Genomic DNA, 23,134 nt, shown 5'->3' with positions numbered 1-23,134 from the left:
TAGCAGATACAAACTACTGTATATAACATAGAGAAACAACGAGGACTTACTGTACAGCACAGTAAGCAACTATACTCAATATCTTATAATAAACTGTAATGGAAAAGAATATGAAGAAGAATATATATACATACGTGATATAACTGCATCACTTTACTGTACACCAGAAATGAACTCCGTGTTGTAAAGCAGACGTGATAACCACCACACTACAGAAGCCTTGCCAGAAATGAGCTCAATGTTGTAAATTAACTATACTTCAATTAAAAAAAAAAAAGTTCTTCACTTTGGATTCCAGGGAACATTCATATAAAAAGGATTTGGTTCCCGGTCTCCTCACGTGGGTTGTTAGCATGACCTTCACTCCTGTGAGCTGTGTAATCAGCATCTTAACAATAAGTCAACGATTAATAAGCATGTACTGTGTGCCAGTGGTACTGGTCTTTACAATATGTTGTTATTTCATCCCAGTGATGACCTCACCTGCTTCTGCCATGAGTTTTTGCTGAGTCTGCTCTCTGTCCTGAATGCACTCTTCTTGGTCTAGTTAATACCCCTCCATTGCCTAGTTAATACCTGCACCCCACTGAGAATTTGTTTCAAGCATCACTTGCTCCAGGAAACCATTCTTGACCACCAGTCTAGACTAAGGTGAACCTTTTCCTCAACATTTGCATATTCCTGAAATTGAGCTGTCTCTCTCAATTGGTGGATGTCCACCATCAGCATTTTTTCTTCCTTAGTGATACATAAAATAATTGTGCTTCTTACAGTGGACACCTCAGATTTAGATACACTGTGATATGTATCTTTGTAGAATTGGTTTCCCTGAATATTTGTCTCTGTATTAGGGTCCATCTTGTCCTCTGTACCTTAAACTCTGTTAGTCCTGAAGTAATGTCTTTTTGTACAACTTTGTATCTGGGACATCTAGTATACCATACTTGCTAGCTCAAAACATGCCCCATTAACTATGTGTTGAATAAAGGTAAGTCCTGTTATCACTGTTCACAGAGGAGACTCAGAGAGGAAAGCAGCTGATCTTGAGTCATATGGCTAGAATGTGACTGAGCTGGGAGTGGGCTCAGGTCTGACTTACATTCCAGGCCAGTCTCCCAGTCATTGCCCTCTGCCCATCTTTGCAGTAAACTCAAAGAACTTCTTTGATCACAAGACAGAACTGTCGATCTTGCTTGGGATATGAGGACAACCTACAGATCAAAACTCAGCTAATATTCATGGGGGTGGGGAGTCCAAAATGTTTTTCTTCTGTACATGTGCCTTTCTACTTTCTGCCCACAGGGATCCCAAAAGGAACTGTTGAATTTGACTCAACAGGATTATGTAAACCGCATAGAGGAGCTCAACCAGTCGCTGAAGGACGCCTGGGCCTCGGACCAGAAAGTGAAGGCTCTAAAAATAGTCATCCAGGTCAGGTTGAGTGAGTTTTTTTTTTTTCCTCCAGAATTTCCTTTGTAAAACTCCTTTGTGGATAATTAGGGTTTTCAGAGGCCTGCCTTCAGGGTCTTACCCTAATTTTTTCACCTGTTCCATTTTCACCTACCTCCTGTGAAAGTCCATGATTATGAGTCCGTGTTTTTTAAGAGATGGCTAATCCCAGGGCCACCATGTGCAGCTGTATAGATTATGCATGGTATAATTCCAGGAAATTTCACCCTAGATTACAGAATTACTGAGGTCCCCCCAGGGTTGTGCAGTTTGTTGGCCCTGTTACAGCCCCTGACATATTTATGATCTGTATAGACTAAAGATTGAGCAACTGTGTTTTGGGTTTTCTTAACCAGATTTTCTTTTATCTTTGGGACCAATGGTTCTATGTTCCTGATGTATGCATTTTGGGGTCATGTTCTGTATAATGATGTGGCATAGACAATGTGTTTATAGTGTCAGAGGTACATTTGCTGAGTCCTGTTTGTTGATCCATGACAACTTTTGGATTACAAGAGCAAGTTCTGTAGGGAAAACAGCTTACCCTGTCTCTTGAATCATAAAAACATCCTGTCTTGGCAAAACATGTCCAGAAGTACACTATACAAGGACTGATGTATGCGTTATGATTTTCAGAGCAGAGGTAACAGAATTGCTGAACAGCCATTTTAGTTCAGAAGTACTAGCTCTCATTCTTGTTTCTTGTCATGGGAATGTGACATTTGTTTTCTTGCCTTTTTTTCTGGAGGAGGGTTAGGAGAGTCTGAGAGTCTTTACACTGGGTACTTGAAAGCATTAAGGATAACACTTTGTGTGGCAGGTACTGTTTATTTTGGTGTTCATGATAGAGGCAAACCCAAGCCCATTTCCCTTCCTTCACAGTTGTTAGTTGACAAAGTAAATATCTGAAGGTTTCTCTCATCCTGGAGGCACTTGATGGAGGTTGCTTGCTGAGTGGCTCAAGTGAGAAAATAGCTAAACTAACAAGAGCGTCTTCAAAATGTTTTCGTTGGCAGCATCTCTCCGTAGAGTTTTGTAGCACAGAACTGTGACTTCTAAGAGGTTTACATCTGGAGATTTGATTCATGTGTATCCAAAGAAAAGAACCATAAAAGTGTTTAATTAACTCCACATCTGGTTAATACTAATTATTTGACTTTCAGTACTTTAAAGGCTACCTTCTTTATCCAAAAAAGCTGGTGAAGGCGCAGAGTATGGAGAAAGGAAGCGCAGTTCCCTTTATTTGCTCTGTAGTAAGATTTTATTTTGTTTTGTTTTTTCAACTTTATTGAGATAATTTACATGTCCTAAAATTCACCATTGTAAATGTACAATTCAGTAATTTTTAGTAAGCTTACAGAGTTGCACAGCTGTTCCACAATCTAGTTTTAGAACATTTTCATAGCTATTGCCACTTTCAGCTCCAGAAAAACCACTGATCTGTTTTCTGATTCTGTGAATTTACCTTTCCTGGACATTTCATATACGTGGGGTCATTCTTTTGCCTCTGGCTTCTTTCACTTACCATGTTTTTGATGTCCATCCATGTTGTTACATCAGCACTTTTTTTTTTCCTGCAGGGTAGTATTTTTTCCTGCAGGGTAGTATTCCACCGCAGGCATAACCACGTTTTTCTTATCTATTAGTAAGTTGGTGGCCATTTAGGTCGTCTCCACTCTGACCGTGATGAATAATGCGGCTGTTCACAGTTGCATACAAGTCTTCATATGGACATATATTTTCATTTTTCTTGAATAGATTCCTAAGAATGGAATTGCTAAATAATATGGTAAGTTTATGTTTACCTTTTTGAGGAATGGCCAGTTTGCTTTCCAAAATAGCTGCAGCATTTGCATTCCCACCTGTACGAGGATTCCAGTTCCTCTATATCTTCTCCATCACTCGTTTCGTTATTGTCTGTCTTTTTGATTATAGCCATATGATTGGGTGTAAAGAGGTATCTCATGACATTTTAATTTGCATATCCCACCTGACTAATGATGTTGAGCGTCTTTTCATGTTTATTGGTCATTTTTATATCTTCTTTTAGTGAACTGTCCATTCAAGACTTGCCCATTTAAAAAGTCATTTCATTTATCTTCTTTGCTGAGTTGTAACAATTTTTTATCCTTGATATAAATTCTTTATCAAATACATGATGTACATGTATTTTTCTCCTAGTCTGTGGCTTGTCTTTTCATTTTCATAATGTTATCTTTTAAAATGTGAAAGTTTTTAATTTTAATTAAGTTCAGTTTATCAGTTTTCTCCTTTTTTGGCCCATGCTTTTGGAATTCTTTCCAAGAACTGTTTGCATAACCCAGGGTCATGAGAATTTCTTCCTATTTTTTTCTACAGAGTTTTATAGTTTTAGCTCTTACATCTAGGTTTATGGTCCATTTTGAATTATTATTTTGTATGTATAGTGTGAGTCGCTAAATTTATTAATTTTTTTTTGCTTATGGATATCCAGTTGTCTCAGCAGTATTTGCTGAAAAGACTTTTTCCTGTTGACTTACCTTGGCATTATTGTTAAGTCAGTTGGCCATAAATGTAAGGGTTTATTTCTGAACTCTCAATTCTATTCCATAGATCTCTAAGTGTATCCTTAAGCCAGTACCACCTGTCTTGATCTATAGCTAGTTTTAAGTTTTGGAACTAGGTAGTATAAGTCTTTTAACTTCTTTTTCAAAATTGTTTTGGCTCTTCTGGGTCTTTTGTGTATCCATGTGAATTTTAGGGTCAATTTCTACCAAAAAAACAAAACCAAAAAACCTTCTGAGATTTTGATAGGGATTGTGCTGACCCTATAGATCAGATGGAGAGGTTTGTCATTTCCTTCTCCAGGAGAATTCATCTACTGATGCATAAATTATGTATCATTCATTCTGTTGATGAGTTTCCAGTTCTTTTCTTTTCTTTTTCCTTTTTCATTATTATGAACAATGTGAACACTAGTCATGTCTGCTGGTGGCCATATAAAGTGTTTCTCTAATGAAGGCCCATACCTAAAAGTAGAATAGCTCAGGTGTGTGGTGTGTGCCTCGTCCACTTTGCCAGATGATGCCAAGTTACGTTCTGCAGTAGCTGTGCCAGCCTGCACCGTAGTGGCAGAGTGTGAGAGCCTGTGCTGTTCGGCAGCCTACCAACATTTGGTATGAGCAGACTTGCTATTTTAATTGTTTCAATTTAGGAGGTAATAAAATCATATTTTATTGTGATTTTAATTTGCAATTCCCTGATTATAATAAGATTGAGCATCTCTTCAAACATTTATTGGCCACTGGAGTTTCTTTTTCTGTAAGATGCCTTTTGTTGATTCCTTTTGCTCATTTTTCCATTATGTTATTTGTATCTTTCTTACTGATTTTTAGGATTTAAAAAATATATGTTCTAGGCGATAATTGTCCTCTGATTAGTCTGCTTCCTTCCTTCTTTGCTCCCATCCATCCATCCATATAGTCATGGTTTTTTAGTACTCAATCATAGGTTATCTTTTAATTTATTCATTTGCTTTGGTTTAAATTTTTGTTTTTTTAGTTCCAACTTAGTTTTTGAAATTGTTAGTTTCTTTCTAGAATATCATTAATTGGCAACAAATGAAAAACGTTCCTTTAGTATTTTTTCTGCAGTGTTGATAAATTCGATAGCAAGTATTTCAGGCAGGTAATTGACCAGTCAGTTGCTCAGGAAATGTTTATAACAATGGTTCTCAACCTTGGCTGCACATTAGAATCACTTGGGAGCTTTAAGAAATCCTGTTTTCCAAGCTGAACACTGGAGCTGATCGGTCAGAATCCCAGGCACTGTTATTTCACAGAGTTCCCCAGGTTTTTCTGAAGCGGAGAACCCCTGGTTTGTAGAACGCTTATTCCATTCAGAGGGTAGTACAGATTGTGGATTTCACGAGCCCAGTGTCACGGGCTTGTGTCAGTGCAGAACCTGGAACCCTTGTTTAAGATGCTGATTCCCTGGTGCCTCCACGGGTGGTTTTGACCAGTAGGTTTGGAGAGGAGCAGGAACTCTGTTTTTAGTACATACCACGGGGTGCCTGATTTTTATTAGTTTAGGAAACTGCAGCAAAGCTTTAAAAAAATAGCTGTGGAATCTTCAAAATAGTGACTTCAGTTTATAACATTATATGACTTTAACTTTGGATTAAAAAACCTTATATTCTGTGACACCAGCTGGGGAGACAAATCAATGCAGTGTTGGGAATCGCCAGCTGTGTTTAATTTGAAATCTTGTTTGAATTCTCTCTCCCTCCCTCCTCCCCACGGGCAGTAACTCATCTCTGAGGGGTTCTGGTAGAAACTCAGGAGATGTCACATCGCTAGGAACCAAGCGCTGTGTACTGTAAACAGTCTCTAAGATTCAGAGCTGTTTGTTTTCTCCAAGCCCTGAAGTCTCATGGGGTAATTGTTTAAGTTGGAGCTCTCATAAAGGGCATGTGAAAAACACAGAGCAAGGTGTCAGGAAATGGAGTTCTGTGTAGATACAAATGCCACGCTTGGTGTCGATGCCATTGTTTTCACAGCTTACGTTCCCCTCATCTCCAACCCCCAAATAACATTTGGGCTATGAGAGGTTGCTTCACAAATTGGACACGTATTTACTTTTAATTAGATAATGCTAAAGAGAAACTTGATAATTATAATAATTTAGATATTGGGTAACAAAGCCAAACTGAAAACACATGTCAGTCTACCTCTTGTTAAGATGAACTTTCTAGCCATTCACTGCACATTGAAAATGCATACATATGAAAGGACTCTTTCTAAATGTCCAAATAGTTTTGGTTTTTACATGACATATTTTATCTCTGATAAACTATGGCAAGGTTATCTAGTTACTTATCCAGACTTTTGAATCTGTCAAGACTTCAGGGTATCACTTTGCATTCTTCAAAGTAAAGATAGATTTTTGTTTTTGATTCTACGAGATGACTTTATCTGGGGTGTTTAGGGCCACGTTGTGTGGCTGTAATCTGTTTTGAGTCCTGAACGTGTCAGTGGCCTTCTGGCGTAGGTGATGCTGGAGGGATTGAGCAATTTCCTGCAAACCCAAAATGTTCCTGGTGTTGCAGAGCACAGTTCCAGAGAAACATGTAACTCTTTGAAACTTGTCAAGTTTCCTTTTAGAAGGAAATTTAAGAGTGAGTATAAATAATAGATGCTAGTGTAGGAAGCCCTGGAGAACCTATGGGGTCATTTCATAGAAAAGAACATTTAAGAATCAAGACCATTCTGAAATAAACCAGAGGAGGCCATACTGAAAAGATGGAGTCACCTGCAAGGATGATGGCTGACTTTCCTGGTGACTACCTACTGATCCTAGTTCAGACCCTCTGGATAAGATTCCTGAGTTGTGGCTTTTCTGGAGGCAGGTGATGGTGCCATTCCTTAAGAGGCTCTGTTAGGAGCAGAGTCGACTCCCTTTGTCAAAAGCACAGTGGTATTTCTTGTAATTATACCTCCAGAGATTAGCACCAGGCCTGGCCCATGGTAAAAACCTGCGCTTGTCTGTAGAAATCCTTTCATTTCCAGGCTTGGAGTGTTTCAACCCGGTCAGACATGACAGAGTGACTTTTCCCTTCTCTTTTTCTAGTGCTCAAAGCTTCTTTCGGACACAAGTGTTATTCAGTTCTACCCAAGCAAATTTGTCCTTATCACTGATATACTCGATACATTTGGTAAGTACTAGTTTTATTCATCTTAAATCTAAGAAGTAGTTTGTTTTGCCAGAAATTGGATGGTCGAGTTGCTTTAAAATACGTTCTGTTGTGGTTTCATTTTTGAGGTAAGTCACAAAGGAAATCAAAACCCTCACCCTTACCCTTGCTCACCTGCTCATTAATAAGAGTGCTGTTTTTGAAAGAATTTTATTTTTTTAACTTAATTTTTATTGGCGTATAGCTGCTTCATAACGTTGTGCTTGTTTCTGCTGTGTGGCAAAGCAAATCAGCTACACATATACATGTATCCACTCTTTCCCAGATTGCCTTCCTATTTAAGTCACCACAGAGCAGTGAGTAGAGGCCCTGTGCTACATGGTAGGTTCTCTTTAGCTGTCTGTTTTATATATAGGTGTGTGTGTGTGCATGTGCACATGTGCGTGCTCATGCTCTCATTTGCTCAATTGTGTCTGACTCCTTGTGACCCTGTGGACGGACTGTAGCTCGCCTGGCTTCTCTGCTCAGGTCATTTCCCAGGCAAGAATACTGGAGTGGGTTGCCATTTCCTCCTCCAGAAAGAATTTTACATTACTTGTTTCCCACCTTCTGATAGGCTAGTAAGGTAAGTGAGCGAAGTGAGGCGGGCTGGGGAGCACACGTCCTATCCAGGCCTTGATCCGTTGCCAGCCAGCTCATGGCATCTGGAACCCACTTTGTTCAGAACTCAGCCCAGCATCTCTTCCCAGCCCTTCCCCACCCATGCTGGGTTTCTGTCCTAGGGAATGGCGATACCATGCACCCTGTTGCCCACTCTGGAAATCTGAGCATCTTCTCGCCATGCCCCACGTACAGTCTATCACCAGGTTCTTCTCTTCAGCCTCCTCAGTTTCTCCCCAGTACTCCATTTTTCTGTCTTCTCTGTTGAAACCTTAGTCTAAGCCTCCAGTCTCTGTCCCGTGGATGATGGCTGCAGCTCCTATGAGGTCTTCCTGCATCATTGTGGCTGCCCCTTGTCACATGCTCAACCCCTCAAGCCAAATGATCTTTGGGAGCCCGGCAGAGAGATCTAGATGGAAGAGATTAATTAACCAGGAGTCCCTTGGAGAAACAGGAAGTCTCCATGCTGCTTGTGATGGTCAATGGCCAAGACATCATGCCATTAGCAGTTTGCCCAGACCATGCAGCCTGTGGGCTGTACGTGACGTTCAGCAGTGAGGAGCCCTGCAAGAACTAGGAGACAGTCTCCTTCTGAGAACTGAATGCAGAGGGTTTTGGCACATAACGTTAGCTGCCTTGCCAGTGGGCTTGCAACCTGGCAAGTCTAGCCTGTAACCCATTGAAAGGTCAAGTGTGTTAGGAAACAAAATGTCATTCAGAGTGGCCATATATTTCTGCATAGGAGACCGAGGACCTGAGCATATTAACTGGAACAAGTGATAGAGAAACTGACTCATACCAGTCTTGGAGAAGGGAGGGTATTTATTGGCTTATGTTGAAACATCCAGGGGTCATTTCTGGCTTCAGGTACAGCTGGATTCAAGAACTCAACCAGTATCTTCAGAACTGTGTCTTTTTCTAGTACTTTTTCTTGGGTTGACTTCATTCTCAAGCTCCACAAGGTGTCCCCAGCTTCTATCAGCTTTGCTGCTAGTAGTCCCAGGAGAAGGAAGGGAATTCTAGCCACACTTTCCAGCAGAAGTCTTGGAATTCATCTCATTGATTTGGCTTGGATCACTCGTCAGTCCCTGAGCCAGTTATGGGCTCTGGAGGAGGGAATATGCAGATAATCCAGAGCTGGGATACCCCAAAGAAGAAAGGTTGATGCTCTTTCCAGGAGAAAAGGGAATGGGAGCCAACTGAGCCAGAAAGAGACATCTAGGATCTCTGGGTTCAGATGATCCAGGGAGGTAATGTCGGGCGCTCTGCTGGGCGCTGAGGATGTCAGCAAATAGGAAACAAAAATCCAGGCCTTTGTGAGCTGTGCCACAAAGAGGAGATTCACAGAATACATAAGTAAACCTGATTGTATATTACATGAGGACTGGTGCCTTGAGAACCCCATGAACAGTATGAAAAGGCAAAATGATAGGATATTGAAAGAGAAACTCCCCAGGTCAGTAGGTGCTCACTATGCTACTGGAGAACAGTGGAGAAATAACTCCAGAAAGAATGAAGGGATGGAGCCAAAGCAAAAAGAATACCCAGCTGTGGATGTGACTGGTGATAGAAGCAAGGTCCGATGCTGTAAAGAGCAGTATTGCATAGGAACCTGGAATGTCAGGTCCATGGATCAAGGCAAATTGGAAGTGGTCAAACAAGAGATGGCAAGAGTGAATGTCGACATTCTAGGAATCAGCAAACTGAAATGGACTGGAATGGGTGAATTTAACTCAGATGACCATTATATCTACTACTGTGGGCAGGAATCCCTCAAAAGAAATGGAGTGGCCATCATGGTCAACAAAAGAGTCCGAAATGTAGTACTTGGATGCAATCTCAAAAACGACAGAATGATCTCAGTTCGTTTCCAAGGCAAACCATTCAATATCACAGTAATCCAAGTCTATGCCCCAACCAGTAAGGCTGAAGAAGCTGAAGTTTAACGGTTCTATGAAGACCTACAAGACCTTTTAGAACTAACACCCAAAAAAGATGTCCTTTTCATTATAGGGGACTGGAATGCAAAAGTAGGAAGTCAAGAAACACCTGGAGTAACAGGCAAATTTGGCCTTGGAATACGGAATGAAGCAGGGCAAAGACTAATAGAGTTTTGCCAAGAAAATGCACTGGTCATAACAAACACCCTCTTCCAACAACACAAGAGAAGACTCCACACATGGACATCACCAGATGGTCAACACCGAAATCAGATTGATTATATTCTTTGCAGCCAAAGATGGAGAAGCTCTATACAGTCAGCAAAAACAAGACCAGGAGCTGACTGTGGCTCAGATCATGAACTCCTTATTGCCAAATTCAGACTGAAATTGAAGAAAGTAGGGAAAACCACTAGACCATTCAGATATGACCTAAATCAAATCCCTTATGATTATACAGTGGAAGTGAGAAATAGATTTAAGGGCCTAGATCTGATAGATAGAGTGCCTGATGAACTATGGAATGAGGTTCATGACATTGTATAGGAAACAGGGATCAAGACCATTCCCATGGAAAAGAAATGCAAAAAAACAAAATGGCTGTCTGGGGAGGCCTTACAAATAGCTGTGAAAAGAAGAGAAGCGAAAAGCAAAGGAGAAAAGGAGAGATATAAACATCTGAATGCAGAGTTCCAAAGAAAGCAAGGAGAGATAAGAAAGCCTTCTTCAGCGATCAATGCAAAGAAATAGAGGAAAACAACAGAATGGGAAAGACTAGGGATCTCTTCAAGAAAATCAGAGATACCAAAGGAACATTTCATGCAAAGATGGGCTCGATAAAGGACAGAAATGGTATGGACCTAACAGAAGCAGAAGATATTAAGAAGAGATGGCAAGAATACACAGAAGAACTGTACAAAAAAGATCTTCAGGACCCAGATAATCATGATGGTGTGATCACTGACCTAGAGCCAGACATCCTGGAATGTGAAGTCAAGTGGGCCTTGGAAAGTATCACTACAAACAAAGCTAGTGGAGGTGATGGAATTCCAGTTGAGCTATTCCAAATCCTGAAAGATGATGCTATGAAAGTGCTGCACTCAATATGCCAGCAAATTTGGAAAACTCAGCAGTGGCCACAGGACTGGAAAAGGTCAGTTTTCATTCCAATCCCAAAGAAAGGCAATGCCAAAGAATGCTCAAACTACTGCACAATTGGACTCATCTCACATGTTAGTAAAGAAATGCTCAAAATTCTCCAAGCCAGGCTTCAGCAATACGTGAACCGTGAACTTCCAGATGTTCAAGCTGGTTTTAGAAAAGGCAGAGGAACCAGAGATCAAATTGCCAACATCCGCTGGATCATGGAAAAAGCAAGAGAGTTCCAGAAAAGCATCTATTTCTGCTTTATTGACTATGCCAAAGCCTTTGACTGTGTGGATCACAATAAACTGGAAAATTCTGAAAGAGATGGGAATACCAGACCACCTGACCTGCCTCTTGAGAAATTTGTATGCAGGTCAGGAAGCAACAGTTAGAACTGGACGTGGAACAACAGACTGGTTCCAAATAGGAAAAGGAGTACATCAAGGCTGTATATTGTCACCCTGCTTATTTAACTTATATGCAGAGTACATCATGAGAAACGCTGGACTGGAAGAAGCACAAGCTGGAATCAAGATTGCTGGGAGAAATATCAATAACCTCAGCTATGCAGATGACACCACCCTTATGGCAGAAAGTGAAGAGGAACTAAAAAGCCTCTTGATGAAGGTGAAGTGGAGAGTGAAAAAGTTGGCTTAAAGCTCAACATTTAGAAAACAAAGATCATGGCATCCGGTCCCATCACTTCATGGGAAATAGATGGGGAAACAGTGGAAACAGTGTCAGACTTTATTTTTCTGGGCTCCAAAATCACTGCAGATGGTGATTGCAGCCATGAAATTAAAAGATTCTTACTCCTTGGAAGGAAAGTTATGACCAACCTAGATAGCATATTGAAACGCAGAGACATTACTTTGCCAACAAAGGTTCGTCTAGTCAAAGCTATGGTTTTTCCTGTGGTCATGTATGGATGTGAGAGTTGGACTGTGAAGAAGGCTGAGCGCCGAAGAATTGATGCTTTTGAAGTGTGGTGTTGGAGAAGACTCTTGAGAGTCCCTTGGACTGCAAGGAGATCCAACCAGTCCATTCTGAAGGAGATCAGCTCTGGGATTTCTTTTTCTAAATTTTATTTTATTTTTAAACTTTACAGTATTGTATTGGTTTTGCCAAATATTGAAATGAATCCGCCACAGGTATACATGTGTTCCCCATCCTGAACCCTCTTCCCTCCTTCCTCCCCATACCATCCCTCTGGGTCGTCCCAGTGCACCAGCCACAAGCATCCAGTATCGTACATCGAACCTGGACTGGCGACTCGTTTCATACATGATATTATACATGTTTCAATGTCATTCTCCCAGATCTTCCCACCCTCTCCCTCTCCCACAGAGTCCATAAGACTGTTCTATACATCAGTGTCTCTTTTGCTGTCTCATATACAGGGTTATTTTTACCATCTTTCTAAATTCCATATATATGTGTTAGTATACTGTATTGGTGTTTTTCTTTCTGGCTTACTTCACTCTGTATTAATAGGCTCCAGTTTCATCCACCTCATTAGAACTGATTCAAATGTATTCTTTTTAATGGCTGAGTAATACTCCATTGTGTATGTGTACCACAGCTTTCTTATCCATTCATCTGCTGATGGACATCTAGGTTGCTTCCATGTCCTGGCTATTATAAACAGTGCTGCGATGAACACTGGGGTACACGTGTCTCTTTCCCTTCTGGTTTCCTCAGTGTGTATGCCCAGCAGTGGGATTGCTGGATCATAAGGCAGTTCTATTTCCAGTTTTTTAAGGAATCTCCACACTGTTCTCCATAGCGGCTGTACTAGTTTGCATTCCTACCAACAGGGTAAGAGGGTTGCCTTTTCTCCACACCCTCTCCAGCATTTATTGCTTGTAGACTTTTGGATCGCAGCCATTCTGACTGGCAGCCCTGGGATTTCTTTGGAAGGACTGATGCTAAAGCTGAAACTCCAGTACTTTGGCCACCTCATGCGAAGAGTTGACTCATTGGAAAAGACTCTGATGCTGGGAGGAATTGGGGGCAGGAGGAGAAGGGGACGCCAGAGGATGAGATGGCTGGATGGCATCACTGACTCGATGGACGTGAGTCTGGGTGAACTCCGGGAGTTGGTGATGGACAGGGAGGCCTGGCGTGCTGTGATTCATGGGGTCGCAAAGAGTCGGACACGACTGAGTGAGTGATCTGATCTGATCTGATCTGGTGCTGTTGAGGGGGGAAAAAACCCAAATCATAGCAGTGGGTGGTGGTGGGCTGCAGTTTTAAATAGGGTGGTTGGAGGAGGCCTCACCGAGAAGTTGATGTGTGAGCAAGTACTTGAAGTACGTGAGAGATGAACCACATGTTGGCAATGTGGGGCCAGTTAGGACCAAGGAATAGCCAGTGCAAAGGCCCTGGGGTAGGAGCAGTCCTGGCAGGTTTGGAGAACTGAGGCCAAGGTGCTGCAGGAGGTGTGGAGTGGTGGTGAGTGGGGATGGGGACATGGCCTGAAACCTGGTGCGCCATGTAGGCCATTGAAACAACTTGGGCTTTGACCTGGAGGACATGAGGAGCCACTGAGGTGTTATGTAGAGTAAGTGGAAGTTCTAATTTAATTTTTAATATGCTTCCTCTGACTGCTGTGTTGAGACTAGATTGTAGGGCAAGGGTGGGGCAAGGGGCCCAGTTGTGAGTCCCATGCAACATTTCAGGGAAAAAATGAGGGTGGCAGGGACCTGGGGAGGCAGTGGGGATGGGAGGGGGCAGTGATCCAGAACAGACAGATGCTTTAGGCTCTCAGAACGGTCATCAATTACACACCCCTTGGGCCTCAGCTTGTCCTCATGCCCAGCTTGCCTTCAGGGACTGAGGATGTCAGTCAGCCAAAGAGTCTGGTGGCTGTGTCTGTTTCTCCTGACGGTTCTGTTCTCATGGCGAATTGACACATTGACCTTCTGGTTTCCCTTGCCAGCCTCCTGCAAGTCTCTTTTGCCTGAGTCAGTATCCCTGGGCGAGACTAGTTCCAAGAGGCTGATGAGCCCACAAACCTGGCCAGATCCAGACATTAATCCTGTGAGAATTTGGGGCAGTCATTCTGTCAGCCTCTGTGGTGGCAGCCCGACCCCATACCTCAGCCAGCAGGACTGAGGTATGGTGTAGATGCCTGCTGTCCTTCCTGTATTCTAGGAACTAGCTGGGCTGGGGGTTGAGAATAACGGTGAGAAGTCCTCAGCAAATTTGGGCCTGAGTGTTTTAAGTTCTTTAGTGATATTCAGTTACGCCGTCTTTATAACAGCTCTATGAGGTAGGGTCTATGATTATCCCGGAGAAGGCAATGGCACCCCACTCCAGTACTCTTGCCTGGAAAATCCCATGGACGGAAGAGCCTGGTAGGCTGCAGTCCATGGGGTCACGAAGAGTCGGACACGACTGAAGCGACTTAGCAGCAGCAGCTATAATTATCCTCACTTCACAGATGAGGAGGTTGAGGCACAAGGAAGTAAAGCAGCTCATCTACTTCCCCAGGGTAATGAGTGGCAGAGCTGGGGCTCAAATTGAGTTCTCTCTGAGCAGTCAGAGCACCTGCTTTATTGCTCTTCAGTCAGTTCAGTCGCTCAGTCGTGTTCGACTCTTTGCGACCCCATGAACCGCAGCACGCCAGGCCTCCCTGTCCGTCACCAACTCCTGGAGTCCACCCAAACCCATATCCATCACTTGGCTTATGGAGGAAATTCTCTCTGTGAAAACTACAAGTGCGTGTAGCCATGACCCAGCAACTCACCTCTGGGAATTCATCCCCGCAACCCGAGTGACTGACCAGAGCACGAGGAGCCTCTGAGAAGGACTGAAGCTGTGCTGTGTTCCGGTGTGGAAAGTACCCAGGTTATGTCATTGGGTGAAAAGCTCAAGATGCAGAACAGCTGTGAGAGTATGTTCCATTTTGTGTAAGAAAGGAGGGAAAGTTAGAACACTTGCTTGTTGTCACTTGTGTTTGCCTAAAGAAACATTAGGAGGATACTCAAGAAACTAGTAAAAGTGCCTCTCCGCCCCCCCGCCTCCCCCCAAACGAGGGTGGTCCAGGCAGTGAGCATCATTCGGTGCCTCCCGTAGCCTTTTTGAATTTGGAACGGTGGGCATGTTTCACCTATTCAAAGGATTCCCAGAGGCAACCTTGTCCGGATCTGTTGTGAATAGCTTTCCTCAGGCCTGTGAGGCAGCCTGCGTGTTCAGGGGCTGGAGGATACTGTGTTACACTTTGGGGCTAGAAAGCCACTCTCACCTTTTACAAAGGGGGCGGGACTGGCCTTGCTTGAGTGGCAGCTCGGAGTGCTGAGGTCCACTCTGCATGTGTCACTGTTACCCTCGGCTCCACAGGAACACGTGCTGCTGTTGGGGGGCAGGTGGTTTGTGGTGGTGGACGAGGCTGACGGAGCGCAGGAGCATCTAGCTGGGCGGGGATGCGGAACACCACCCTGGGCGTCTGCAGTGCGCAGGTGTGGCGGTGCTTTTGCTGGGACTTCCCTGGAAGCAGTGAGCGCCGAGCTGGGAGCTGGGAGCTGGGAGCTGGGCTCTGGCATCTCTCTGCCTGCATTCCTTGCCTCTCCTCCAGGGTGGTGTGAACCTGAGCCTTGGTCTCTTCACTTGTGGAATGGGAAGTGGAACTTCCCATTGTGAAGTTCCCACAGCTTCACTTGTGGAACGTAGACCTTGCCTCTGGGAACTTCTGGGGAGAATTTTAATTGGGAGAATGTGCAGGAAACACATGATGTCTGTCCCTCTCTGGGAACTGGCAGGGTCACTGTCAAAGTAAGGTGCTCAGAAAATGTTAGCTGTTGTCACTGTTGTTACTGATCTCTTGTATTTCAGTGTCCTTGGTTTATAAGAAAGTGAATCAAGAAAGGAAAGGAATCTAGGATCAGGTGTTATTTCTCAAAATAGTTGTCCACTAACTTAGCAGTGATGTTGAAACTGAAACTCAACAATGATGTTGAAGCTGAAACTCCAATACTTTGGCCACCTGATGTGAAGAGTTGACTCATTTGAAAAGACCCTTGATGCTGGGAAAGATTGAGGGCAGGAGGAGAAGGGGATAACAGAGGATAAGATGGTTGGATGGCATCACCGACTCGATGGACATGAGTTTGGGTAAACTCTGGGAGTTGGTGATGGACAGGGAGGCCTGGCCTGCTGTGGTTCATGGGGTCGCAAAGAGCTGGACACGACTGAGCGACTGAACTGAACTGAAGTTAACGAAGGAAAATAAATGTTCACCAATCTCTTTTGGCCAAAAATGGTTTTATAGTTAAAGGCCCCTTAGAATATGAAGATGAAATACAAAAATGTCTTTTTTTAAAAAAAAAAAGAAAGAAAAAAAGGCCGGTTTTGGAGAGATGGTAAGCTTTTCGTGGAGGAGTAAAGGCATTGGGTTCTCTAAAGTTGGGTCCACACACCTAGGAGGTGTGAGAAGTCACACGGTGCCCAGCGTGGCCTGCTGTGCTGTGCTCATGCAGTTCCAGTGCTTGGAGTTCTGTGCTCATCTCAGGAGGCCTCTCTCCACATCAGGTGTGGCTGCCTTGAAGAGCCTGTGACTGCCAGTAACCAAATGCTTCCTACCAGGAGGTCAAAGGCAGATAGCTTTGAGAACTGGGGCTCGATCCCTGAGGCTTCCTAGGAACTTCTAAATTGAATCCATGGTTTGGGGCCGTGGTTCTCGTCTTCAGTTACATGCCTGGAGAGCTTTAAGAACACTTCCAGTGGCCAAGCTGTGTCCCAGACCATTTACATTAGAACCTCTGAGGACAGATTCCACACGAGCATATTTTCAAGTGCCTCAGGGGCTTCCCTCGTGGCTTAGTGGTGAAGAATCCGCCTGCAGTGCAGAAGATCGGGAGACCTGGGTTCGATCCCTGGGTTGGGAAGATCCCCTGGAGAAGGAAATGGCAACCCATTCCAGTATTCTTATCTGAAGAATTCCATGGACAGAGGAGCCTGGTGGGCTACAGTCCATGGGCTTACAAAGAGTTGGACAACTAAGTGGCTAACACTCGCACTTTCAGCCTATCAGATATGCCCGCTAGTGTTGGAGAGTCTCCTGTGGAGACCTCGGAGGAGGTGGCTTGCCTTGGGGACGGGTACTTGCCGCTGCAGTCCTGGAAGGTGTCCCTTGGCGTAAGCCCTCTTGGAGGTCACCATTGACCCCACCATAGAGCCTGTAGATCCCAGGCTCTGCTTGTTTCTTTTTGAAGTATAACTGACCTGTGTTAGTTCCTGTTACATAACACAGTGATTTCAAAATGATCACCACAATAAGTCATTACTATTTGTCATGATATAAAGATAATACGTAGTTATTGACTATATTCCCCATAACTACATTTCGTACACATGAGTCATTTATCTCTCTCACTGTTTCATTCCTTCCCCTCCTCCCTGGCAACCACGTTTGTTCTTTGTATCTATTACTCTGTTATTTTTTTATTTGTTTTTAGATTTCACATATAAGTGAAATCATATAAGCGAAAGACAGTATTTGTCTTTCTCTGTCTGACTTACTTTGCCTGGCATAAGTGAAGGATCACTTTTCTGCCTCTTCACAGAAAGTGTTAAGTTCCCCGTTTTAATTAAAATCTAAAAGAATCATGGCTTAAAAATTTGGTCCACTAGGTGGCAGCATACTCTCACAAGTTGAAGCTCATCCTGGCGATGTCACCATCCCTGTCCCTAATTAAGAATGTTAATTTAGTGCTTGCACCTGAAGGGCATGATGCTGACACCGTATGTCCTTTTCTCCCCAGGGAAGCTGGTGTACGAGCGCATCTTTTCCATGTGTGTGGATAACCGCAATGTCTTACCAGGTAACGTCATAGCTGTTCCAACGGGTTTCATTCTGCCCTCAAGTCAGGGTTAGAAGGTTTATATCAAGTCAGGATTTATTGAGACCTGAAATTTTTTGTGTGTTGAAAGTTAAAGAAACAGTTACTGATCATCTCAGTCTTTGAAAAGCAGATTTTTCCAACAGCCAGCTAGGGATTTGAGCAAGTAATTTGAATCTGCAAGAATGAAAAGGTCCTATGATTAGATTCAACTGAACTTTTATACCAACTTAAATTTCTCTGGTGCTTGACATTTTAATATTTTTCCTATCTTTCCTAAGAAGCAAATTGCTTTATAGAGCTAATTTTATATTAAAGAACAATGTCAAATAAATCAATAATAACAGATGTTTTGCATCTACAGTATATGCCCAAGTGATGTTTGCATTAAATTTATTGCTGCTCAATTTGAACTCTCAGGAGGTTATAATGGGACAATGAGATCACAAATTTATTTTGTCACATAAATGAAAGATGACAGTGAGGCTAGTGTGGAACCTGCAGCAACAGCATCCATTCTCTCTTACTCCTCCTCCTGAGTTCCTAGCACTGCTGGGAGGAAGCGCGCTCATCTGTTCAAGTTAGAACAACAGGCTGTCTTCACTTTCATCCCACTTCCTCCTGCTCCTGCTTCCCTGGAGGATGAAGAGATGGCATCGGACAGACCTGTAATTTGACTTTTCTTTTTGTCTATTAATCTGTCTTGTCTTTCGGGTTTTCTTTTTCTTTTTTTGTCTTTCTCTCTCTGTGTCTCTTTCTCTTTTGCTATTTCTTTCATTGTCTCTTTTTTCTCTCTTCTCTTTCTGTTTCCGTCTTTTCCTTCCTTCCATCATCTGTATTGTTAAAACTAGTTAATATGCACATTTCTCAGAAAGCAAGACAGAACTCTACAGACCTTTAGGGCTAGAGAAGCTCTTTGGAATCACTGCGTCTCATTTTAGGGGGGGCCCACCCAGTGGGAAAGAGCCAGGAACTTGGCACAGTCCTGCCACCAGCAAGTGAGAGCCTGGCTCTGAGTGCTGGACCTGCACCATCCGTTATGCTGGCCACTTGGTCCCATGAGGCTCTTGTGCACTAGAGATTGGCCAGTCCAAACTGAGATATGCTGTGAGTAAAAAAAAAAAAAAAAAAAATGTTGGATTTCAGAGGCTTAATGCAAATAAGAGACCATGAAGTATCTCACTGATTTTTAAGTTTACATGTTTACATATAGAAATGAATTAGATTAAATGAAGTATATTTTAAAATTACACGTTTTTGTTTTAGCTCTTTGAATGGGGCTCACATGGTATTTCCATTGAATAGCACTGCACTCCACCCTCCCCTCCACCACATTCCCACCAGCACTGGTTTTTAACAGCTCCTCACACATTCTACGGAGAAGGCAATGGCACCCCACTCCAGTACTCTTGCCGGGAAAATCCCATGGATGGAGGAGCCTGGTAGGCTGCAGTCCATGGGGTCGCTAAGAGTCGGACACGACTGAGCGAATTCACTTTCACTTTTCACTTTCATGCATTGGAGAAGGAAATGGCAACCCACTCCAGTGTTCTTACCTGGAGAATCCCAGGGACGGGGGAGCCTGGTGGGCTGCCGTCTATGGGGTCGCACAGAGTCGGACACGACTGAAGCGACTTAGCAGCAGCAGCACACATTCTAGGCTTCTCAGGACTGGGAGGCAGGGGCCAGCCTGATGGAAGGGCCTTCTCTGTCAGCTTAAGGATTTGGCAAATTTGGTGCATTTATTTTACACTTGCCAGTGTTTCTTCCATGTGCTGTATCAGCAGCAGTAAACTCTCAGCCCGCAGGCAGAATTAAACCCAGTTAGGTGTTTTCTTTGGCTACCAGAGTATTTTTTAAAATGCTATTTGGTATAGTTTCTACTTCCTCCTATTGTTGTATACCTAACTGATTAGAAATGTTTGTATCACCTGCCTGGCCCCTAGGGGCATTTATGTTCATACCTCCTGCAATAATTTTCCTTCCTGTCAGTTTTCACTAACTATACCAACAACATTTTAGGGCTAGTTAAGGAAAAACTGGGCTTCCCAGGTGGCTCTAGTAGTAAAAAACCTGCCTGCCAATACAGGGGATGTAAGAGATGCAGGTTCGACCCCTGGGTTGGGAAGATCCTCTGGAGGAGGGCATGGCAACCCACGCCAGTATTCTTGCCTGGAAAAATCTCATGGACAGAGGGCCTGGTGGGTCCATAGGGTTCCAAAGAGCCCAGTACAACTTAAGCAACTTAGTATGAATGAATGCAAGGAAAAATTACTAATAGCTTTCTCCCTACTTGAACTATAAAACTATAAGTTCAAAATAAAAGGCTATCTTCATATTCACTTTTAGTGCTTGTCTAAATGTGCTAATTAGCATGTTTATTACTAAATTCTTGCTTTCCCAAATACTTGTTTTTTAACCTTGAATTAGGCTTTTGTTTTCTTGAAAATAATTTCATATCTCCCCTTTCAGTTAAAATCTTTATCTACATGTATCTTCTGTTTCCTAGAACCTGAAAAGGAGAGGGGCAAACTTTTCTCAAAAATGTCTTTAATCTTGGGGTTGACTCTTAACAATATTTATAAAGAAAACTTATGAAATCTACTATGCAGAATTCTGCCTAAAGAAATTATGTGTAAAGAGAAGTCTGGTGGCATGTGTACTGATTCTTTCCATTTGAATCAAGTTCAGACTGTGATCTTAGTATTTGAGCCCTTTACCTTCAGGAGCTTTAACTGAAGCATAGCTCTTACCGGTTCGGAAAGATACTGATGTCCTTTGGGTTCACAGAAAGTACATGCTGCTAGATATGGTAATTTTCCCCCAACATTTCTTCATCCAGCACATGAGGGAAGAGAGCTTGTGCTCTAAGTGGTAAAACAATTTCATTTCCATCTTGGGATGAGTAACTTGGGTTTCTTGTGTTGTGGTTCTCCTCATTAGCCATGGGCATTCCTGTCTTTGGTTTTCCCTGTGGCTGATACAGCCGCCTCTGGATAAGCAGTGTCCTTAGCTGACCTGGCCTTTCAGGTCATCGTATTAAGATGACATGGCACCCCTATGAGCCCTGTTATGTAAAAAGACGTCTCACTGCCATGGTTGAGACTTGACAAATGGAAGAGAACCAGACTCACTGGTCTCCTCCCTTCTCTTAAAATATCCACAGAAGTTGAGGGTTGAAAAAAGGAGCCCATAAAGGAAAAATAAGTGGGAACTGGAAGAAAATGTCTCAGCTCTTCTTTACATTGAAGCTTCTTCTGAATTAATTTCCGGATTCTAAATTCATTTTCCATGTAGCAGCCCAGGCGCTGAAGTGTAATTGATGTCATGTCATTCCTTTGCTCAGAGCTCTTCAGGGAGCTTCCGTCACACTTAGAAGAACACCCAGACTCCTCGCCAAGGCTGCAGCCCCTCCTGACCTGGCTACTTCTCCCCTTCCTCTTGCATCTCTTTGGCTTACTTTCTTGTTCTTTGACCAGACCCACTGGAATGTAAGCTTCCTGAGGGCAGGGTCTCTCTTATGTGCTGTGCTCTCTTATCTCCCTGCAGCCTAGAATACCACTTCTAATTGGTTCCTGAGATGTTCGTCGTGAGCAGACGAAGTAATGAAATGTACTCTTGAGCTTGCTATAACATTTTTTTCTTCCCATTTCATTTATTTACTTTTTTCTGTAAGATTTTAAAGTCCTGTATAACATAATCCTTTTCCTAAATGATCTCTTGAACTGGAAGGAAAATATAAAGCCTTTGTATTGCATATGTGGATTATTGCATAGCTGGCTGTTGGTGTGTACATGCAGAACAACTTGCCTTGGTGTGATGTCCCACTTTCCCTGCAGCCAGATTCTGTGTCTTCCCACCCTTTGTTGCACCTCCGTTCCCTTAGCTGGAAAGCAAAAATTTTTAGTAGATGACCTCAGAGACTTATTTTTGCTTTTGGATCTCAAGTCACATGATTCAGTCACATTAAGGGAAATTAACCTCACCCCTCCTCTGTTTTCCAAAAGGCAAGATTGACAAATGAATTTAAGAATAGCCCTTATCTTTTCCTATCTAGATCTCTTGGAACTTGAAAAAAAGTTACTTTTAAGTACATGGATTCAGGCCAGAAGAGGAAAAATGGTAATTTCCCTTCTCTTAGAAAATGGCAAGTGAATAATTCTCCAATGAATGAAGCATGCCAGAACATCCAAAAATAGATAAATACTTGAGATTGCAGTTCTGAAATATCTGCAGTTGTGATTACTGACTGTTCTTTGCTAGTGAAGTACCTAGAATTTTATTTTTTGCTGATTTTGTAGATATTTTAATCACTTTAATGGTGTACCACCAAGTAGCAGAAAGTAGAACCAGGGATGAAAAATGACTCACTGAGCAACATGATGAGGGCGACAGGCTAACATTCGTTTCTTATGTTCTGTAGTAATCAGTTTCTCCCTTTTTGGTTGAATGCTAAAAGTGTAAAGCACACCGAGGGGTGGGATCGGGCTCCAGTTTGTGCAGAAATCATTTAAATGTGAGAGTTCAAGAGTAGCCTTCTTGGTGTTGAATAGTTTTTTTGTTTGTTTTCATTTTTCTGTACTCTTTTCCATTTCTTACTAAGACGTATGTCATTGATTGGGCTTGGTCATCAGTTCCAGAAAACACAAAATCACAGTAAAGAGGATCACAGCTGGCAGCCAGCCTGTGGTGCCAGCCGTCTTGACTTCTCTTGCTCCTGTGGTTGAAGATGGTTATGGAGCTTCCGGCCTTTGTGTCTGCATTCTTGCCAGCAGGCAGGAAGAAGAAATGAAGATCAAGCCCTTTCCCTTGGAGCTGATTCCTTGCACGCCTGTGTATGTCCTGGGACCTGAACTTGGTCACATGGCCACACTGAGCTGCAAGGGTGGCCGTTTGCCCAGCAGAAAATGGGAGTCCTATTATTAAAGAAGAAGAGAGCAGATAGTAGGGGAAAGTAGCATTTTTATCACAAGGTGACTCAAGTCTTCAAGTGGTATGGCAGCCTAACTCTGATTTCTCACCTCAGGGTCTTGACTTACCATACACGTCAGGTCCATGTGATGGACCTTCGCATTTCATGTTACAGTTGCAGATTCCTCAAGCATCTGGAATTCTCAGCAGTATCTCTGTAGTTACTGGTGGGTACACCAAGAGCCTCTGGATTAAATTAAAGGCAGTGGCTAAGAATATAGGCTGTGGAGCCAGACTGCCTGAGTTGAATTCTAGCTCTTACGTCTACTTGCAGCATGCCCTGGGCAAGTCCCTAAACTTGGCAGTGCCTCACTCTCTGTGTCTGTGAAAGAGGACCATAAGAGTACATGACTTGGAGGGCTCTTGTGGGGACCGAGCGAGCTGATGTCTGTAAAGCGCTCTGAATGGCGCCTGGCCCTTAGAAAGCGTCTGTGTGTCCGCTCTTATCGTCACTG

The 23,134-nt window shown here is 43.0% G+C and overlaps 1 protein-coding gene across 3 annotated transcripts in view; it reads left to right on the top strand.

Annotated features, from left to right (window-relative positions):
• The window catches only part of VPS35L (VPS35 endosomal protein sorting factor like), a 143,827-nt gene that overhangs the window by 30,538 nt on the left and 90,155 nt on the right, over positions 1–23,134 (top strand). For all 3 annotated transcript variants that reach the window (XM_025275381.3, XM_025275379.3, XM_025275380.3), the window contains exons 7-9: positions 1,303–1,431; positions 7,057–7,141; positions 17,631–17,690. In XM_025275381.3, coding sequence (XP_025131166.1) covers positions 1,303–1,431; positions 7,057–7,141; positions 17,631–17,690 — 274 coding nt within the window. The remainder of the gene's footprint in view (positions 1–1,302; positions 1,432–7,056; positions 7,142–17,630; positions 17,691–23,134) is intronic.

This window comes from Bubalus bubalis, chromosome 24 (genome assembly GCF_019923935.1).
Source record: "Bubalus bubalis isolate 160015118507 breed Murrah chromosome 24, NDDB_SH_1, whole genome shotgun sequence".
In the NCBI taxonomy this organism is placed as follows: Eukaryota; Metazoa; Chordata; class Mammalia; order Artiodactyla; family Bovidae; genus Bubalus; species Bubalus bubalis.
This window is presented reverse-complemented; position numbering and strand designations above follow the sequence as displayed.